A 19,577-nucleotide genomic window follows, 5' to 3' on the forward strand; every position below is an offset into this window, starting at 1 on the left:
GTGAAAGTGTGAAGGTCGCTCAGTTGCGTTAGACTGTGACCCTATGGACTGGACGATACTGTCCATTGAATTCTCCAGGCCAGAATACTGGAGTGGGTAGCTTATCCCTTCTCCAGTGGATCTTCCCCACCCAGGAATTGAACTGGGGTCTCCTGCAGTGCAGGTGGATTCTTTACCAACTGAACTATCAGGGAAGGTGGGAATTGTACCTCAAAGTAGAAGTAACCACGGTAAGAAGGGACTAATGAGGTTTCATTTACACTACTGGCTCTCCGCTCTACTAGAACGAACGTGTCTTTTTTTCTTTTCATCTTCCTTCACAACCCTCTTTTTGACACTTCTTGGCTTCCCTGGTGGCTCAGATGGTAAAGCACTTGCCTGCAATTCAGAAGACTCAGGTCCGATCCATGGGTTGGGAAGATTCCCTGGAGAAGGAAATGGCAACCCACTCCAGTATTCTTGCCTGGAAAATTCCATGGTCGGAGGAGCCTGGTAGGTTCAGTCCACAGAGTCTCAAAGAGTCGGACATGACTAAGCGGCTTCACTTATGAATGAAAAACTTTCACCTACTTATGAAAGTATTTCTTCTTTCAATGGGTAGTACTGTTGGATTACTCAAATGCCTTGATTACACATAATGCTCATTATTTTACAAAACCTTACACCCCTAGGCTTGATCATTGCCTGGCTCTACCCCCTTCTCAGCAATTCTCATAGCTATGTCACTTCAGTCATGCCCGACTCTGTGTGACCCCATAGACGGCAGCCCACCAGGCTCCACCGTCTCTGGGATTCTCCAGGCAAGAACACTGGAGTGGGTTGCCATTTTCTTCTCCAATGCATGAAAGTGAAAAGTGAAATTGAAGCTGCTCAGTCGAGTCCGACTCTTGGCAGCCCCATGGACTGCAGCCTACCAGCCTCCTCTGTCCATGGGATTTTCCAGGCAAGAGTACTGGAGTGGGTTGCCATTGCCTTCTCTGATTCTCATAAAGCTAAGCTATTTCTTGGGGACAGAACTGAACTGAATGTCAAAATGCTTTGGCATGTAAAATGGCAGCAAGGTTCCAATCTCATGGATTAATTTAAGCAAATTCCACATAAAAGATTTCAGGATATCTGGAACTCATCCACTGGATAAAAATGATCAGTAGATCCCCCCAAAAGTGAGGTGGGAAACTTTCTATTAACACAAAACAAACAAAAAAAGTAAGTTGGACTGTTATTTATGCTATTCCACGCTTTGTTAAAGAGCTCAAGTTTTAAACTGTGATTTCAAATTCAGTTGAAGTAACTGCTGTAGCTTCCTTTTCATTGCCAAGTTCTGAACTATTGCTAAACAGTCAACTGTGTAAACTATTAACAAAGAGTAAATTTTAAGGAGTCCTAACTTAAAAAATGAAATCTCTGAGTTTGAATTACTTTCAAAATTAACCAATGCCTTGATTAAAAAATTTTCTTAAAAATAAAATAATTCAAACTATTTGTGGTATTTGGAAAACAGTCATATTTTTAAAAATATGTAATACTGAACAAAGTTACATTATTAACAGTTTCATAAAAGCTCTTTTTTTAAGCTCTTTTTGTTAAAAAAAAGAATACATTGCTGCAAGTATCATAAAATTTGTGGGAGCATAGTGATCTTCATTTTAGAATTTTCTGATTTATTTATTTCCTATTTATTTTCAATTGAGAAAAATAATTTTTTTGTCTAAAGGAAATGAAAAAGGAGTGAATTATTTTGATCAAATATAATCAAACACAATAATTATGTGAAAAAGTGGAAGAATCAAAGCAAGATTATTCTGGTTGAGTAAAAAATATTAAGTAAAATGCAAACAAAATCAAATTCATACTTATTTGCATTTCAGAAAAGATTCTAACATAAAAGGGACTAGCTTCATTGAGAATATGCAATCCAACTAGAACCTGTGTTTCTAAGTAGAAAATAAAAATTCACTCTTATGGATAACACGTCAACATCATATAGTTACCTTTCCTAAAGTTCTAGACCTACTAAAAAACCAAAATCACTATTCAATGATACTCTTACCTGTTCCTAATACTATACCACCATCAAACCTGAAGTTAAAAATAAAAAGATTAACAAAAAACCTCAGAATATATATTAACAGACAGGCCACAATAGGATCAAGTTTCTAACAAATTTGCTTCTTACAGGAGACTTACACTTAATTTATTTAAACTATTTCTAGTATATCCTCTTGCTGAGAGTAGTCTGTCACACAGTACATACTCAGTGAAATAAATGACAAGAGAACAAATGAATGAATAATGACTTTGCTACAGGAGGGCATCAAAAAGGTTAAGCAAAATTTTGTCCCAGTTCTAATATTTTACAGTTAAAAAAAGTCTTTTTGGCTTCAAAGCGTACGGAATCTTAGTTCCCCTACAAGGGATTGAATCCATGTTCCCTGGGGGGGGAACATGGAGTCTTAACCACAGGACTACAAGGGAAGTCCCCCCTATGTCAAAATTTAAAAAGTCACTAGACTATTTAGAACCGGAAACAAAAGAGTTTAATTGCTCTGGATCAAAAATTTTTCAGAATATGAACTCACCAATTTCAGACTATTTAATGACAAAAAATCATCAAAGATAAACCCTCAAATACCATGGTGGTTCAGACAGTAAATAATCTGCTTGCAATGCAGGAGAAGCAGGTTCAATCCCTGGGTCAGGAAGATCTCCTGGAGAAGGAAATGGCACTTCAGTATTCTTGCCTAGGAAATCCCCTGGACAAAGGCACCTGAAGGGCTGCACTCCATGGGGTCACAAAGAGTCAGAGAGGACTGAGCAACTAACACTCGCGCTCGCGCGCACACACACACACACACTGATGTTTTGTTAAGGTCACCATTCAACAGTGAATCTGTAAAAGGATTGTACTAAAAATTCGTGCAACCACTGGACTGACACACTCCAGTTTTCTGTAGAAGAAATGTAATATATGCTTCAAGGTGGCCCTCAGACCATCTGAAAAGTTCAGGAGAGATACTTAAATCACACACATGCTTATAGGTGCCACTAACAATTTTGGCAATTTAGGACTATCTAAATTTGGCAATTTAGGGCTTCCCTGGTGGCTCCGATGGTAAAGAATCTGCCTGCAATGTGAGACCTGGGTTCAATCCCTGGATCTGGAAGACCCCCTGGAGAAGGGAATGCCTACCTGCTTCCAGTATTCTTGCCTGGATAATCCCATGGATGGAGGAGCCTGGCAGGCCATATATAGTCCACGGGGTTGAAAAGAATTGGACATGACTGAGAGACTAACACACAGGACTATCTACTCAGTCACCACATTTTTGTTTTATTTGTTTTGTTTCAACTTAACCAGCCCACATACCAAATAGCAAGCACTTGAAAAAACAACTCTGGGTATGTTAGCCCTGTCCTCAATATAAGGCTTCCCATGGGGCTCACTAGGTAAAGAATCTGCCTGTAACGTACGAGATGCAGGAGAGGAAGATTTGATCCCTGGGGTGGGAAGATCGCCTGGAGAAGAGCATGGTAACTAGATCTAGTATTCTTGCCTGGAGAATTCCATGGACAGAGAAGACTAGCAGGCTACAGTCCATGGGGTCGCAAAGAGCTGGACCCAACCAAAGTGAATGAACATGGACGCAACATAAGGCCCTGCTTCCTGTCCCATTTCTATGTTCATCTGGCTGACACCTTCTTGAGTTTTTTCTCCTCTACTTCAGCCCCATGCTACCACTCATTATCTGTCCTTCAGAAATGGTCAGTTCTGGCTACCCCGATTAACTACTCAGTCAGCTGCAGTGCTGCTCCGAGGCCACAGCGCCAGCCCAAAGCCAGGCCAGAGCAAGCCTCTTACAATGGGGAGCTGTACAAACTTACACGATACATCAATGTGACAGTGAGAAGGCAGTTCTCCAAATTACCATCTCCCATGGCAAAAGTTCTTTAACTGCTTAAAAACACCATGGGAATATTTTGATGAGTGTGATCAAGGAGTTCTTCAACAAAGCAACCAATACAGCATTAATCCCGCAACATGCCATGATGCAGATAGAACAGTTGAGGCAGAAAATGAAGTAAGAAGCAGGGGTGTCGGTTCTAGGATGAACTAACAATCATGTAGTATTTAAGGAAACTAGTATTTAAGGAACCTAGAGCAACAATTGAGCAAAAAGGACTGAGAAAGTCTCTGAATAATCTTGGCCAATGTTTATAATAAGGAAAAGAGAGGAGTTGGTCTGATACATACATGAGCTTCATCTTGAAATATGGAGTACTCCATATTTAATTCCTTCAATTCCTAAGCTATTCCACAGTTATTAGCAGTTTTAAGCTTTATTAAACATCACTGTTTTTTAAAAAAAAGTCTAGAAGGCTGACTACAACATTCCTTTGTTCCTCATTTCTGGGAAGTTCCCACTACAGTCTTTCTTTTTCTTTTGGTTTTCTGTGTATGTGTGTAAGAGAGATGATGAATTCTTTTATTCTTAAGCAGTTAGTCTTAGTTCTTTAATTTTCTTTTGTAAAAACTGAAATACAGTTGCAAAGCAAGCTATACAGAAGATCGCCAATCACCCATTCCCAAATCACAAGCTGGACTGAAGTTCCAGGATAGTACAGCAGTAATCATTTCTGAAAAATACACTGAGGTTCCTTCAAGGCACTGTGAACTACAGATAGGAATTTAATACAAAGCAGTTCCATCTTGATTCCCATTTGAAAGTACTTTGATCATTAAGAAAGAAAGGTTACTGTTGCTCTTACCTACTTATGACATACTGAAGACTGAGTGAAAGGCAGAAATTAAGAAATACTATAAGGACTTCAAAGGGTTTCCCTGGTAGCTCAGACGGTAAAGCGTCTGCCTACAATGCAGGAGACCCAGGTTCAATCCCTGGGTCGGGAAGATCCCCTGGAGAAGGAAATGGCAACCCACTCCAGTATTCTTGCCTGGAAAATCCCATGGACTGAGGATCCTGGGAGGCTACAGTCCATGGGGTCACAAAGAGTCAGACATGACTGAGCAACTTCATTTCATAAGGACTTCAAGCTATCTTTTAAAATATATCCAATAAACTCAAAAGTTGTTAAATTTTCTCTCCAAAAAGTTTCAAGGGTCCTAATAAAACACCACAAACATGGGCAGTCTGGTCTTCAAGTTGTGCCTGACCCTCTCCTTTTCAGCTATCCAATGTTGTATCATGGGGGCTTCCCTGGTGGCTCAGATAGCAAAGAATCTGCCTGCAATGCAGGAGACCTGGGTTCGATCCCTGAGTCGGAAGATCCCCTGGAGAAGGGAATGGCAATACACTCCAGTATTCTTGCCTGGAAAATTTCATGGACAGAGAAACCTGGCGGGCTACAGTCCATGGGGTCACTGAGAGTCGGACATGACTGAGCAACTAACACTTTCACTACTTTCACTAGTGTTGTGTCATATATATCATATATTACAAGCTAAAAAATCAACAAAGTAGCTTAAAATTGGTACCACAATACTACATTTTTCAATAGAGACCAAGACACACTATTAATTTATCATATTTGGGATACAACTTCAAAAATTTCACATTAGAGTCATGCAGGAAATACTACAGTACAGTTCATTGAGGGCTCAGGCTTCTTAATTATGCTTAAAACTAGAAATCAAACCTAAAAAGTTTTGGCCACTTTTATGCTTCAAAGTCAGCATAACATTCAATATTTAGCATTCTGCATTAGTAAATTGAAAGAAACTGAACACCAGCTCAGGCCATGGGAATAATACAAAGATTTTCATTGACAGTAAAAGTAGAAACCTTCCACAGTATACTGTTATTAAAGTAGAATATGAGTCAATGACATGCTGACAAAGCAGAAAACTGAACTGAAAAGGTTGACATTTATTTTAAGAGGCTAAGCACTGAAATTTAGGATAGAGACAAAGGAATATATAACTGGGCAAGAATTGAATTTCTAAATGACTGCCAGGCTTGGAATCAATGTAAACATTGCAGCTTCCTTTTAAGGCATTTTACTTATAACCCAGGAGGATAATATGAAATCAATATAATAGGAAAAGGAAACCCTGTTTTTTATTTGCTGACTGGTTTTGCCTGACTAGTTTATCTTAGAATATCCTCTTCATCTGCATGACTTTGAATATGCTTTTTCCATTTTAAAATTAATCTTTCATTACATTCTTCTTATAATAAGTTAATTACCAATATGGTTAAAATTGTTAATTAAAATTTCAATGTATTAAAAAGCAGAGACATCACTTTGCCAACAAAGTCTGTATAGTAAAGCTATGGCTTTTCCAGTAGTCATGTACACATGTGAGAGTTGGACCATAAAGAAGGCTGAGTGTCAAAGAATTGATGCTTTGAATTGTGGTGCTAGGGAAGACTCTGAAGAGTACCTTGGACTGCAAAGAGATCAAACCAGTCAATCCTAAAGGAAATCAATCCTGAGTATTCATTGAAAGGACTAAAGCTCTGATACTTTGGCCACCTGATGCGAAGAGCTGACTCACTGGAAAATACCCTGATGCTGGGAAAGACTGAGGGCAGGAGGAGAAGAGGGCAGCAGAGGAAGAGATGGTTAGAAAGCATTACTGACTCAGTGGACATGAATCTGAGCACACTGTGGGAGACAGTGAAGGACAGCAGAGCCTGGCGTGCTACAGTCCGTGGGGTCAAAAGAGTCAGACACAACTTAGCAGCTGAACAGTGTTAGAGACGACTTAACAGACACTGTCAATTTCGATGCCTTCTTCTACTTCTCCAGTGGTAATCACTGTTAAATATTGTGATTATTCTTTTGCATCTTTTTCTACGCATGTATTCACCTGGTTGTGAGTGAGCCTCTAAAAAAATACAAATAGTTTCCTGCCAGGTATGTCTTTCTCATCCTTTTTCATTTTTTTCCTTCAATAACATATTTTGGAGCTTAGTTGAACATTAGTACATATAGATCTACTTCATTCTTTTTTTTTTTTTTTACATAAAATTTCATACTTTATCTAAACTGAAGTCCAGTTATTCTTCTTTGAGGGATATTTAGGATATCCCTCAAAGGGATATTTACATCTAAAAGGAAAACCTATTGTTTTCTTCTATAGTTCTATATTCACAATACTTCTGCTACCAGGTCTGTAGGTTATCCACACGTAGCAATTCTCTAATTCTGAGTGGCTACTAACTCAATTCTGATACTAACTGTCTGGAGTTGACACAAACCCCACAGGTTAAGGCTCAGTCCCATAAAACAATCTCAACTTTAGGTTCCAATTTTAAGTCCCAGGTACCTTATATCTCTTCTGACCAGCTGACCAAAAACCATAGGTTTCCATGATCCTTTCCAGTGCAAAATAATTTGCTAGAACAGCTGACAGAACTCAGGAAAGTGTTTTCCTTACTATTGCTCCCTTATTATAAAAGATTCAACTCATGAACAGATAAACAGAAGAGATCACTAGACAAAGGTATGTGGGAAGGTGTGTAGAGCTTCCACATCCTGTCTGGTGTCACATTCTAGTACTCAATGTGTTGACCAATCCAGAAGCACCCTAAACTCCATTGTTTAGAGTTTTTATTGAAGTTCCATAGGTATGATTGATTAAAGCATTGGCCACTGATGACTGGACTCCATCTCCAGCTCTCTCCCTTCCTAAAGGTTGGGAAGTAGAGACAAAAATTCCAATCTTCTAGTTACATGGATGGTTTCTGTGGCAACCAGCATTCCCATCCTTAGTCAAAAGTCACCTACTTAATATAAACTCATGGGCTTAATAACCTATTTCAGAAGCAGAGGACAAAACACAAATGTTAGTACAAAAAACATACTTATTGCTTTTACCACTTAGAAAAATACAGAAGTTTTAGGAGTTCCATGCAAAGAATAGGAAATGAAGACAAAAATATGTATTTCTTATCAAATGACAATATCACAACAGCATTACAAATAATGCTGCAAATGAATTCCCTACAAATGCCCTAGTATGGTATACATACATTCTCTAGTGTAGATTTTGAAACGTGTAATTTCACAATTTAAGTATTAATGAATAGTGCTAAATTACCCTCAAAAGTAGTGTCAATCTATAGTTCCACTAGCAGTGTATGAAAATACAGACTTATTCATAGCCTCATCAATTCTTGAGACTGCTAGTCTTTTTAAAATTTTCACCAGTTTGATAGTTGGCATTTTTAAACTGGTATTTCCTTGAATGAGGTTTTGTTGGTGGCTCAGCAGTAAAGAATTCACATGTAATACAGGAGATGCTGGTTTGATCCCTGTGTCAGGAAGATCCTCTGGAGAAGGAAATGGCAACCCATTCTAGTATTCTTGCCTGAAAAATCCCATGGACAAGGAGCCTGGTGGATTACAGTCCATGGGGTTGCAAAAGTTGGACACAACTTAGTGACCACCATTTTCTTGAATAATAACACCACCACCATTTTCTTGAATAATAACAGAATGAAGAGCTTAAATGACAAAGTGACAACAAATAACAAATGTTGGCAAAGATGGAAGAAAAGGCAACTCTAGAGCACTGTTGGTGGAAATGTAAATTAGTAAGCTGTTAGGTAAAACAGCATGAAAGTTCCTCAAAAAATTAAAAGTATCAAAAGAACTACGGTACAATCCAGAAATCCCACTTCTTGGTAGTTTTCAGAAGAAAACAGAAACAGAAATCTAAAGGGATGTAGACGCCACTATGTTCACTGCAGCCTTATATCCAATAGCCATTGTATAGAAGCAACATACAGGTCCATCAAAGAATGTAATAAAGAGGATGTGACATATGTGTATAAATACACATGCATAAACAATGAAATATTACTCAGCTATACAATGGCTGAATGAAATGAAATGAAATCTTGCCATCTGCAACAATATGGATAGACTTAGAGGGTATTATGCTAAGTAAAATAAGTCAGACAATAAAATATGATTTCATTTATGTTTGGAAAATCTGAATAACAAAACAAATGAACTAATGTAACAGAACAGAAACAGAATCAGATACAAACAGGTGGTTGCCAGAGGGGAGGGTTTTGGGAAGATGAGTAAAATAGGTAAATGAGATTAAGATTATTTATTTTGTAACTTAAAACAAGTCAAAAGGATGAAATGTACAGCATGGGATATATAGTTAATAATACTGTGATAATTTTACATGGTGACAGGTATAACTAGACTTATTGTGGTGATCATTTTGTAATGTATAGAATTACCAAATCACTATGTTGTGCACCTGGGGCTAACATGGTATTGTGAGTCAATTACACTTCAATTAAAAAAAAGAATGAATACTTACTCATGCATTATCATCCTCTTTTATTGCTTACCAATTCCTATCCTATACATACTTTGCAACTGGGAAGTTTTTCTTTTCTGTTTTTTTTTAAAAGAAATTATTTATACATTGTACCAAAAATTTTGTTATATAAAACATAAATATTTTCCTATCTTTTAGTTTAATTTGCAATATTGTATCAAAAGTAATTTTTTGTTTTAATGGAATCAAATGTAACATTTTATTTCCCCTTCTGACTTACTTTCCTCACCAAGCTCAGAACTTTAATTAGCCCAAGTCCATAAAGATGTTTTTCTATATTTTCTCCTAATACTTTCGTAGTCTAGAACTCATATCTAGGTCTTTAAACCATCTTGAATTTACTTTTGTGAAGTATGATTTCATTCTTTTTTCAAATATAAACAAGCAAATTTTTAACTTCTCTGAAACTCAGTTTACTTAGTGGTAGAATGACAGCAATCTACTTACCTCATCGATATTTTACTAAGATTAAAAGACAATATGTTTTAAATTTCCTGGTATAATCCTTGGTATATTAGAAATGTTTATTACACATCAGTTGCATCTGAAAATATATTTAACATACATTTAATAAATTGTCACTACATGAAATAGTAGCATGCGTGATCAGTTGTGTCTAATTCTTTGCAATCCCGTGGACTGTAGCCTGCCAGGCTCCTTTGTCCATGGAATTTTCCAGGCAAGACTACTGGAGTGGGTTGCCACTTCCTTCTCTAAGGGATCTTTCTGACCCAAGGTTTGAACCTGCATCTCCTGCACTGGCAGGTGGATTCTTTACCACTAAGCCACCTGGGAAGCTGAAATGTAATAAATATGTATAAGTTAATATTATATTTAATAATTAATATAATATTTAATAAAAAGCAAGGCCACCAGTGCAGATCATGAAAAGTACCAGTGGAGAAATTTAGTTTTTATATAACAACCAATAAGTTAGTTACATGTAGAAACCATGGCTATGGTTTTACTACTTCCAAGTATAGGAGGTACAGATGGGTTTTAATAGTTCTAGAGAATTTATAATATGGCAGGAAATGTCTGAAGCAATATATAGGTATGTATGCACTCAATGTTCCCTCAAAAATAACACTACTAGGCACTTTTACCTCCATTTTCAAGTGGGGGAACTGAGGCATGAGAGGATTGAACTCAGGTCTCCTGCACGCAGGTGGTCTCCGGCACTGCAGGAGATTCTTTACCGACTGAGCCACCAGTGAAGTCCTAAACAAGGGAAGCTGGCAGTAGAACCAAAGTATAGATCCAGGCAGTTTGACTCAAAAGCTAACACTCAAGTCACAAGGCTAAGCTGCATCCATAATATCCCAGGAGGTGGTATTGAATATCATTCACCAAAACAAAGGAAGACTTCAAACTCAGGGAAGTAAATTCATTCATCCAAAGGCCAAAACTGACTTCAATGACCAAATCTTTTCAGTCTCGACACCAGTTCCAATTAGAGGATCTCTGATGTTAACAAAGTTATAACCAACCTAGACAGCATATTAAAAAGCAGAGACACTACTTTGCCAACAAAGGTCTGTCTAGTCAAGGCTATGGTTTTTCCAGTGGTCATGTATGGATGTGAGAGTTGGACTACTAAGAAAGCTGAGCTCCAAAGAATTGATGCTTTTGAACTGTGGTGTTGGAGAAGACTCTTGAGAGTTCCTTGGACTGCAAGGAGAGCCAACCAGTCAATCTTAAGGGAAATCAGTACTGAATATTTATTGGAAAGACTGATGCTGAAGCTGAAACTCCAATACTTTGGCCACCTGATGCAAAGAACTGACTCATTGGAAAAGACCCTGATGCTGGGAAAGATTGAAAGTGGGAGGAGAAGGGGATGACCGAGGATGAAATGGTTGGATGGTATTACCAACTCAATGAACATGAGTTTGAGCAAACTCTGGGAGTAGGTGATGGACAGGGAAGCCTCGCGTGCTGCAGTTGATGGGGATGCAAAGAGCTGGACACGACCGAGTGACTGAACTGAACAGATGTTAACAATAAATGCCAAAATGTCTTGTCATATAAACAGCAAGTTACTGAGTGTCTGCTACAGACCAAGTACTCTTCCAGAAGCCAGGGATATAGAAATAAAATACAGTTGCTGCCTGCAAGTATACACAATATATTATAAAGTTACAAAAAGAAGGAGGCTAAGTCAATTGAGGACAAAATGGGGTAAGGCTGGTGAGAGAATACTTCTAAGAGGAAGTGATGTTTGGGCTATTTAAATGAACCCCAAAAGATAGTAAAAGGTGACCATGAGCACAGAGAAAAGCAGAGGGCATGTGAGAGAGAACACGCACTATACATCATCACTGGATACTGTATTAAATAATAATCCTCAACTTCTACAGAATAAAATTTTCATAGGAAAAGGCTTCCTCTGGAATAGTGAAAACAAAACAAAAAAGATGTACTCAGAGAACTGTAATATTTCAGCCTAGATGAAAATTTTGACTCCATAAAAACTCACTTGTAATTTGTCCCTGATCAATCCTCAAATATTAACAAATGGGATACAGTGGATCCTTCTTCCAGTGTACTCATAATATTCTTCATGACAGGCACATATTAAAGACTTGATAAAAAAAAAAAACTCACTTTATACTACAGCAGGGAAATCTGAAATCGGGCAAAATCAAGAGAATTCCTCTCAAACTGAGTGCTATTATGAATAGTGCTGGATCTTCCATTACAGAGTCATAGAAATGAACAGAATTATAAAGGCTATCTACTTCAATCCTCTCATTTCAAGATGAGACTGAAACCAACAAAGATAAAATCATTTGTCCAAAATGACTAGATTATACACAGTTGGCAGAACCTACATATTCTCTCTTTAAGAAAGCTACAACGAAGGGACCTTAGAAAATTCATTTTATTTGAAGCTTAACATTAATCACATGTGATTTAGCATGGGGATAAAAAAACTATACTGCTCATTTAAAGATATGGGTTTCCATGTTACCAACAATCCCACATACAGAAGCATACTTACTTAGTCAGTCTTTCAATGGTTTGTATGTGAACATTATTATGGGTTTGGGAAAGAACAGCTTCATGCTGAGCACATTTCAAACAAAGACCACCAACACGGTTAGAAATATTAGCAGCAAGAAGTGACTCTTTATGCTTTAGTCGCTCTTTAAGATCTTCACAGTTTTTCTGATATTCAGCTAAGTCTTTCCTAAAAAGAAGAGAAAAAAGGTTTAGCAAGTGGACATAGCAGGGGAAGAAATTAGGATAAACTGAAAAGTAGCACTGATATATACACACTATCATGTGTAAAATAGAAAATAGATAGTGGAAAGCTGCTATATAACACAGGGAGCCCAACCTAGTGCTCTGTGACAACCTAGAGGGGTGGGATTGGGGCGGGGAGACTCAAGAGGAAGGGTATATAAATATATATACACACACACATATAAAATCATGAATGATTCACATTGTTGTGAGGCAGAAACCAATACAACATAGTAAAGCAATTATCATCTGATTAAAGTTTTTTAATTAATTAATTTATTTATTTTACTGCAACAGTGTATTGGTTTTGCCATACATTGACTTGAATCCACCATGGGTGTACATGTCCAGGTAAAAGTATACTACTTTTAAATGTATCACCACAGTGATAACTACTATCATTTACTGGTATTTACCTTATTAGGTGCTTTTTATACAATACCTTATTAATTCTTACCACAACCCTGAGATGTAGATGTGATTATCCGAATTGACCCTTTGAATAAAGTGAGACTTGAAAATATTAAATTTAAAGTTGTTTTAAGATTTTAACACAGACTAGAGCCTTGACACTGGCTCTCTTTTCAAGGGATCCCATCTCTTCCCAGAGATAAAACTCCAAATACAAATCCTAAATAGTTTCTCTCAATAAAGGGATAACACAATATCCTTAAATTGAGGGAAATATCCTATTTCAAGTGTTAACTCTTTAAAACTTATAAAGAGAACCTTAAAAGATTGCATAAAGGACATGGATTTTATGCATGAGTAATTTACTACTGCCCATTTTTCTTCAGTAAAAAAAATCAACTAACCACAAAATTCTACAAAGAACTGACAGTAGACTACAGAAGGAAGTCAGAATTCGACAGACATAAGATTTCACAAGTAGCAGCTACTAGCTGGAAATATACAGCTTGATAATGAAAGGGCAGAGGAATTGTGTGTGAGTGTTCTTCATTTGTTTGTTTGTTTTAATGGGATAGTTCCTGGATAAGGTTTTTCTCTATGTTGATCTGCTAAGGATTAAATGACCAGTATATGGATTGTATTTTCCTTCCCCTTCTCTAAAAAGCTTTGGTAAAGTCAACTTAGGTCACTGAGCTTCCTTGCACACATATCCCTTTCATATTGTATTTTTTTTTAAAGTCTTAACTTAAAGAAATTGTTCTTAAATTCTTAAGACTGCAGAAGGCAGGCACTTTATCTCTGGCTCAGATTACTCTCTATAGATAAATTCAGGGATCTATAGCCATCCTATTTTGTTCCCTGTCACAAAGGAGAAGCCAACAGTCCAGACACCTGGCTGTTACACACTTCGTCGACTCTTGGGATTTGGGGGGCTTTCAGACAGCCTGGAAGAAGTGGAAAAGATCTACGGGCTATCTAAGGGTTAAAAAAAAAAGCAAATCTAATGACACTCTGAAGCAGAAAAAAAATGAGCTATTTATATCTTTTTCCCAAGACAATATCTACAACATAATGTTTCCTTTTAAGTATCATGTAGAAAAAGTCTGATGGTTGGATGGCATCACCAACTCAATGGACATGAGTTGGAGCAAACTCTGGGGCATGGTGAAGGACAGAGAAGCCTAGCACACTGCAGTCCATGGGGTCACAAAGAGTTGGACACAACTTAGTGACTGAACAACAACACAGTTTGACTTTCGAAAGCTTTGTAAAAAAAACCTCAGAAGTACATTCCGAAGTCAGAGAGTCCCCATTACTACTTCTGTCAGCTCCAAATTCAAAACACTCAAGTAGATTCAGTTACATGAAAAGGCAAACAGAAAATTAAAAAAATAGGTAACGTAAAACTAGAGTTTCCAAGAGCAGTGATTTTCTTTCTTTCTTTAAGAAAATGTTTCTTTAAATAATCTTAAATTATGCTAAAAGAAAATGAAGAAACAGAAGAATGCAGGGAACAAAGTCTGGTCCATTGCAAGGTGATATTTTAATGCAACGCAAGACTGCATAGTTGAATTGTGAATGGAACAAAATAAGTCATATTCCCATAAAATAATAAGCTAGAAATATATCACTAAATACTGAAGAACCAAAACGCAATAGAAATCAAACTATAGCAAAGCAAGAAAGCAAAAATCAGACCATCTTATGAAAGTTCAGATTTCTTCATGAAAAATTAAGAGTCTCTACAGAAATCCTCAACCTTATATGGCATGGAAGGCATCAGAATATATTAAAGTAAATGAATAACTACATTTGTAGCAAAAAGCCATGAGTTCTGGCTCTTGGTAGTACTTTAGTTATCACTCTAGACAATATATGACCTGTTAAATTTTATGTTTTTTTTAAAATTTTATTTCAAAAATAAAATTTACTAAAATAAAATTATAAAAATATTTTAAAGGTTATTTCATTAGAAAAGATTTCATTACCACTGTTTCAATTAATCTTTAACTAAAAAACTTAATTCCTGTATCTTTTCCTACTCACAATATAGAACAAATCACTAATGGTTAATCTATAATATATAGGCTCTACTGGGATTTTTGAAAACATATCAAAAAGTACATGAAAATTTGTATATACTCAAATTTGCCAAGGATATAAAAACTCAAACTATTATACTACTGTTGCAATTTTAAAATTAGATGAAGACCTCCTACAGAAGAAAAAAAATATACTTGCTTGTAATTTGAAAATTACAGTGCTTTATTTACATTATTTTATTTTAAAAGTATAATTTCTATAAGAAGAGCTACTGATTCCTTATGAAAGAGCTACTGATTCTATGTGAAAACATAATATTTTACAACTGATGAAGGGACAAAATTTATAATTTAGTTCACATTTCTTTGAAACAGGATTTGAAAAACGACCTCACAAATCCCTTTAGCCTTTACTAATCTGAGGAAATTTCATATAGTGTATATAAAATAACATCAAGCAATTCCTATATTGACTAAAACTTAAATTTCAGTAAACATTCAAACATATTTTTAAGATCATTATGGTTTTGCCAATGACTTTAAGTAGATGATAATACTTTACCTCAAAAAAGTCAATTGAGATTCCAGGATTTCACTCTTTTCCTCATAAGTAAGTTTTAGTCTCTCCTTTAGAAAAGAAAAAAAAAATGTACATTTTGTCCATGTCCTGTGTTTTAATTATTAATATTAAATCAGTTATTTTTTTTTTACCCAGGAGGAAAATCAATGTGCCCTCTCTGGAATCACTTTCCCTTTTCCATTCCAAACACTCTATTTTTATTGAGTGAAAGCCTGTGAAGAACTACTGAGTCATAAAATGGTGATTACTAATAAAAAAGTGTTTTTTTTCAAAACTGCATACACCAGTTCTTATTTTTACAAGTATGACTGGGCAAAACCAATTATAGCCTATAAAGTCCATGAGGGCAAGGATCAAATCTTCCTGGAATCTCCCATTGTGATTGCTGCATAGCTGACACACCAAAAAATATTAATATGTGTTAGATGAATGATAAAAGTTATAAATCACAGTATGATAGATCAAAGTGGTATATAATCTACAAGCCTTAGCTGATATCCAGTTTTTCTTTAATTCTAAGATAAAAACACTGCTACCTCCAAGAGCTTATATTCTGAGCAGAAATAGCAAGACAGATGAACAAATATAATTATATACAATTTACTCTAGTGAAAATACAGAAGGTAAAATGAAATAGAAAAGGCAGGAACTTGTAATTTAGCTGAAGAGAAGCAGAGAAGGCTTCATTTGAAAAGATGCTAAGACTTGGATAATTTCCAATAAAGCAAAAGGCACAGTGGCTGGAGAAAGTGTTTCCTATATATCTGGTCAATAAGTAGTTCAGTTATCACTAGAATGTAGAATGTTGGATGGGAGAGTAGATAGAGATGAGCTGATTAGGTAAGGTGGTCAGTGAGAAGAATAAAAATATGAAGACTTTTATTTAGTACATATAGCTAAATAAAAGCCTCTCCATAGCTGAGGCATTGGATGAATATTGAAATCTTTTTATCAGAATTGAATCTTATATTACACTGCTGCTGCTGCTAAGTCGCTTCAGTCATGTCCGACTCTGTGAGACCCCATAGGTGGCAGCCCACCAGGCTCCCCCGTCCCTGGGATTCTCCAGGCAAGAACACTGGAGTGGGTTGCCATTTCCTTCTCCAGTGCATGAAAGTGAAAAGTGAAAGTGAAGTCGCTCAGTCATGTCCGACTCTTCGCGACTCCATGGACTGCAGCCTACCAGGCTCCTCCCTCCATGGGATTTTCCAGGCAAGCGTACTGGAGTGGGGCGCCATTGCCTTCTCCGATATTACACTGAAGGATATGTAAAAGGGATCATCACAAATGAAGACATTGCAAATAAATAAGAGAGAAGCTGAGGAAGAAGTAGCTAACAGAAACAGACTCACAAACTTAGAGAATGAACTAATGTTTGCCATTAGGGGTAAGAACGGGGGGAAAGAGATAGTTACAGAGCTTGGATCGACATGTACACACTGCTATATTTACAATGGATAACCTACAAGGACCTACTGTGTCGCACAGGGAACTCTGCTCAGCATCATGTGGCCACCTGATGGGAGCAGAGTTTAAGGGAGAATGGATACATGTGTATGGACAACTGAGTCCCTTTGCTGTACACCGTAAACTATCATAACATTGTTAATTGGCGATACTCCAATATAAAATAAAAAGTTTAAAGAAAGAGTCATCAAGCAGCAAAGATAGAAAATATTTAGTACAAAACTGCAAACAAGCATAATTTATAGAATTTTTTTCTCTTGGTTTAGTGTTAAACTTTATTTATTTTTATTAAGTATAGTTGATTTACAATATTAAGTGTTTCAGGTGTACAGTCAAGTGATTTCAGTTCAGTTCAGTTGCTCAGTCATGTCCAACTCTTTGCGTCCTCATCAACTGCAGCACGCCAGGCTTCCCTGTCCGTTACCAACTCCTTGAGCTTGCTCAAACTCATGCCCATCAAGTCAGTGATGCCATCTAACCATCTCATCCTCTCTCATCCCCTACTCCTCCTGTCTTCAATCTTTCCCAGCATCAGGGTCTTTTCCAACGAGTCAGTTTTTCGCATCAGGTGGCCAAAGAATTGGAGTTTCAGCTTCAGCATCAGTCCTTCCAATGAATATTCAGGACTGATTTCCTTTAGGATTGACTGGTTGGATCTCCTTGCAGTCCAAGGAACTCTCAAGAGTCTTCTCCAACACCACAGTTCAAAAGCATCAATTCTTTGGCACTCAAATTTCTTTATAGTACAACTCTCACATCCATTCATGACTACTGGAAAAACCTTAGCTTGACAAGATGGACCTTTGTCGGCAAAGTAATGTCTCTGCTTTTTAATATGCTGTCTAGGTTTGTCAAAGCTTTTCTTCCAAGCAGCAAACGTCTTTGAGTTTCATGGCTGCAGTCAACATCTGCAGTGATTTTGGAGTCTAGGAAAATAAGGTCTGTCACTGTTTCCATTGTTTCCCCATCTATTTGTCATGAAGTGGTAGGACAAGATGCCATGATCTTAGTTTTTTGAATGTTGAGTTTTAAGCCAGCTTTTTTACTCTTCTCTTGCACTTTCATCAGAGGCTCTTTAGTCCCTCTTCACTTTCTGCCGTAAGAGTGGCGTTATCTGCATATCTGAGGTTATTGATATTTCTCCTGGCAGTCTTGATTCCAGCTTGTGCTTCACCCAGCCCAGCATTCCACATGATGTACTCTGCATATAAGTTAAATAAGCAGGGTGACAATATACAGCCTTGATGTACTCCTTTCCCGATTTGGAACCAGTCTGTTGTTCCATGTCCAATTCTAACTGTTGCTTCTTGACCTGCATACAGATGTCTCAGGAGGCAGGTAAGGTGGTCTGGTATTCCCATCTCTTGAAGAATTTTCCAGATTGTTGTGATCTACACAGTCAAAGGCTTTGGTGTAATCAATAAAGCAGAATAAAGATTTTTTTTTTGGAATTCTCTTGCTTTTTCAATGATCCAGCATATGCTGGCAATTTGATCTCTGGTTCCTCTGCCTTTTCTAAATCCAGCTTGAACATCTGGAAGTTCATGGTTCACGCACTGTTGAAGCCGTGCTTGGAGAATTTTGAGCATTACTTTGCTAGCATGTGAGATGAGTGCAATTGTGTGGTAGTTTGAACATTTTTTGGCATTGCCCTTTTTTGGGATTGGAATGAAAACTGACCTTTTCCATTCCTGTAACCACTGCTGAGTTTTCCAAATATGTTCCATTATAGGTTGTTATTATTAGGTACTGAATATAATTCCCTGTGTTACACAGTAAATCCTTGTTGCCTATCTATTTTATGCATAGTAGTTTGTATCTGTTAATCCCATACTCTGTCCCTCCTTCACTCCCTCTCCCCTTTGTCAACCATAATTTGTTATCTATGCCTGTGAGTCTGTTTCTGTTTTGTATATAGATTTATTTGCATTATTTTTTCAGATTTCACATAAAAGTGATGTCATATAGAATTTGTATTTCTAAAAAAAAAAAGAATTTGTATTTCTCTTTCTTCACTAAGTATAATATTTTCTAGGCCCATCCATGTTGCTACAAATGACAATATTTCATTCTTTTTATGGCAGAGTAATATTCTATCAGATATATATATAAACAATATCTTTTAAGCCAATTGTCTGCTGATGGACACAAGTTGCTTCCATGTCTTGGCTATTGTAAATAATGATGCTATGGACATTGGGGGGGCATGAGTCTTCTCAAATAGGAGGTGTCATTTTTGGGGAGGATAAATACTCAGGAGTGGGTATCATATGGTAGCTCTATTTTGAGTTTTTCAGGGAACCTCGATACTATTTCCCAAAGTGGCTGCACCAATTTACATTCCCACTAACAGGGCACAAGGGTTCCCATTTCTCCACATCTCTCCAGCATTTATTATTTGTATACTTTTTGATGATAGCCATTCTGACTAGTGTGAAGTGATACCTCACTGAGGCTTTGATTTGCATTTCTCTAATAATCTCTTTTTATGTGCCTGTTG

The 19,577-nt window shown here is 37.0% G+C and overlaps 1 protein-coding gene and 1 non-coding gene across 12 annotated transcripts in view; one reads left to right on the forward strand and one right to left on the reverse strand.

The window, feature by feature from the left end:
• Window positions 1-19,577, reverse strand: part of SDCCAG8 (SHH signaling and ciliogenesis regulator SDCCAG8) — a 247,055-nt gene that overhangs the window by 185,632 nt on the left and 41,846 nt on the right. For all 11 annotated transcript variants that reach the window (XR_006344971.1, XM_043924028.1, XM_043924026.1 and 8 more), the window contains 2 exons: window positions 15,593-15,657; window positions 12,333-12,521 (listed from right to left, as the gene is read on the reverse strand). Coding sequence is in view for 10 of the 11 variants with exons in the window: in XM_043924028.1 (XP_043779963.1) it covers window positions 12,333-12,521; window positions 15,593-15,657 (254 nt within the window). In the remaining variant the exon portion in view is untranslated. The remainder of the gene's footprint in view (window positions 1-12,332; window positions 12,522-15,592; window positions 15,658-19,577) is intronic.
• Window positions 4,838-4,909, forward strand: TRNAC-ACA. The gene has a single exon. It is a non-coding gene; the product is annotated as a tRNA-Cys (tRNA).

The sequence above is a fragment of the Cervus elaphus genome, chromosome 14 (genome assembly GCF_910594005.1).
Source record: "Cervus elaphus chromosome 14, mCerEla1.1, whole genome shotgun sequence".
NCBI lineage: Eukaryota > Metazoa > Chordata > Mammalia > Artiodactyla > Cervidae > Cervus > Cervus elaphus.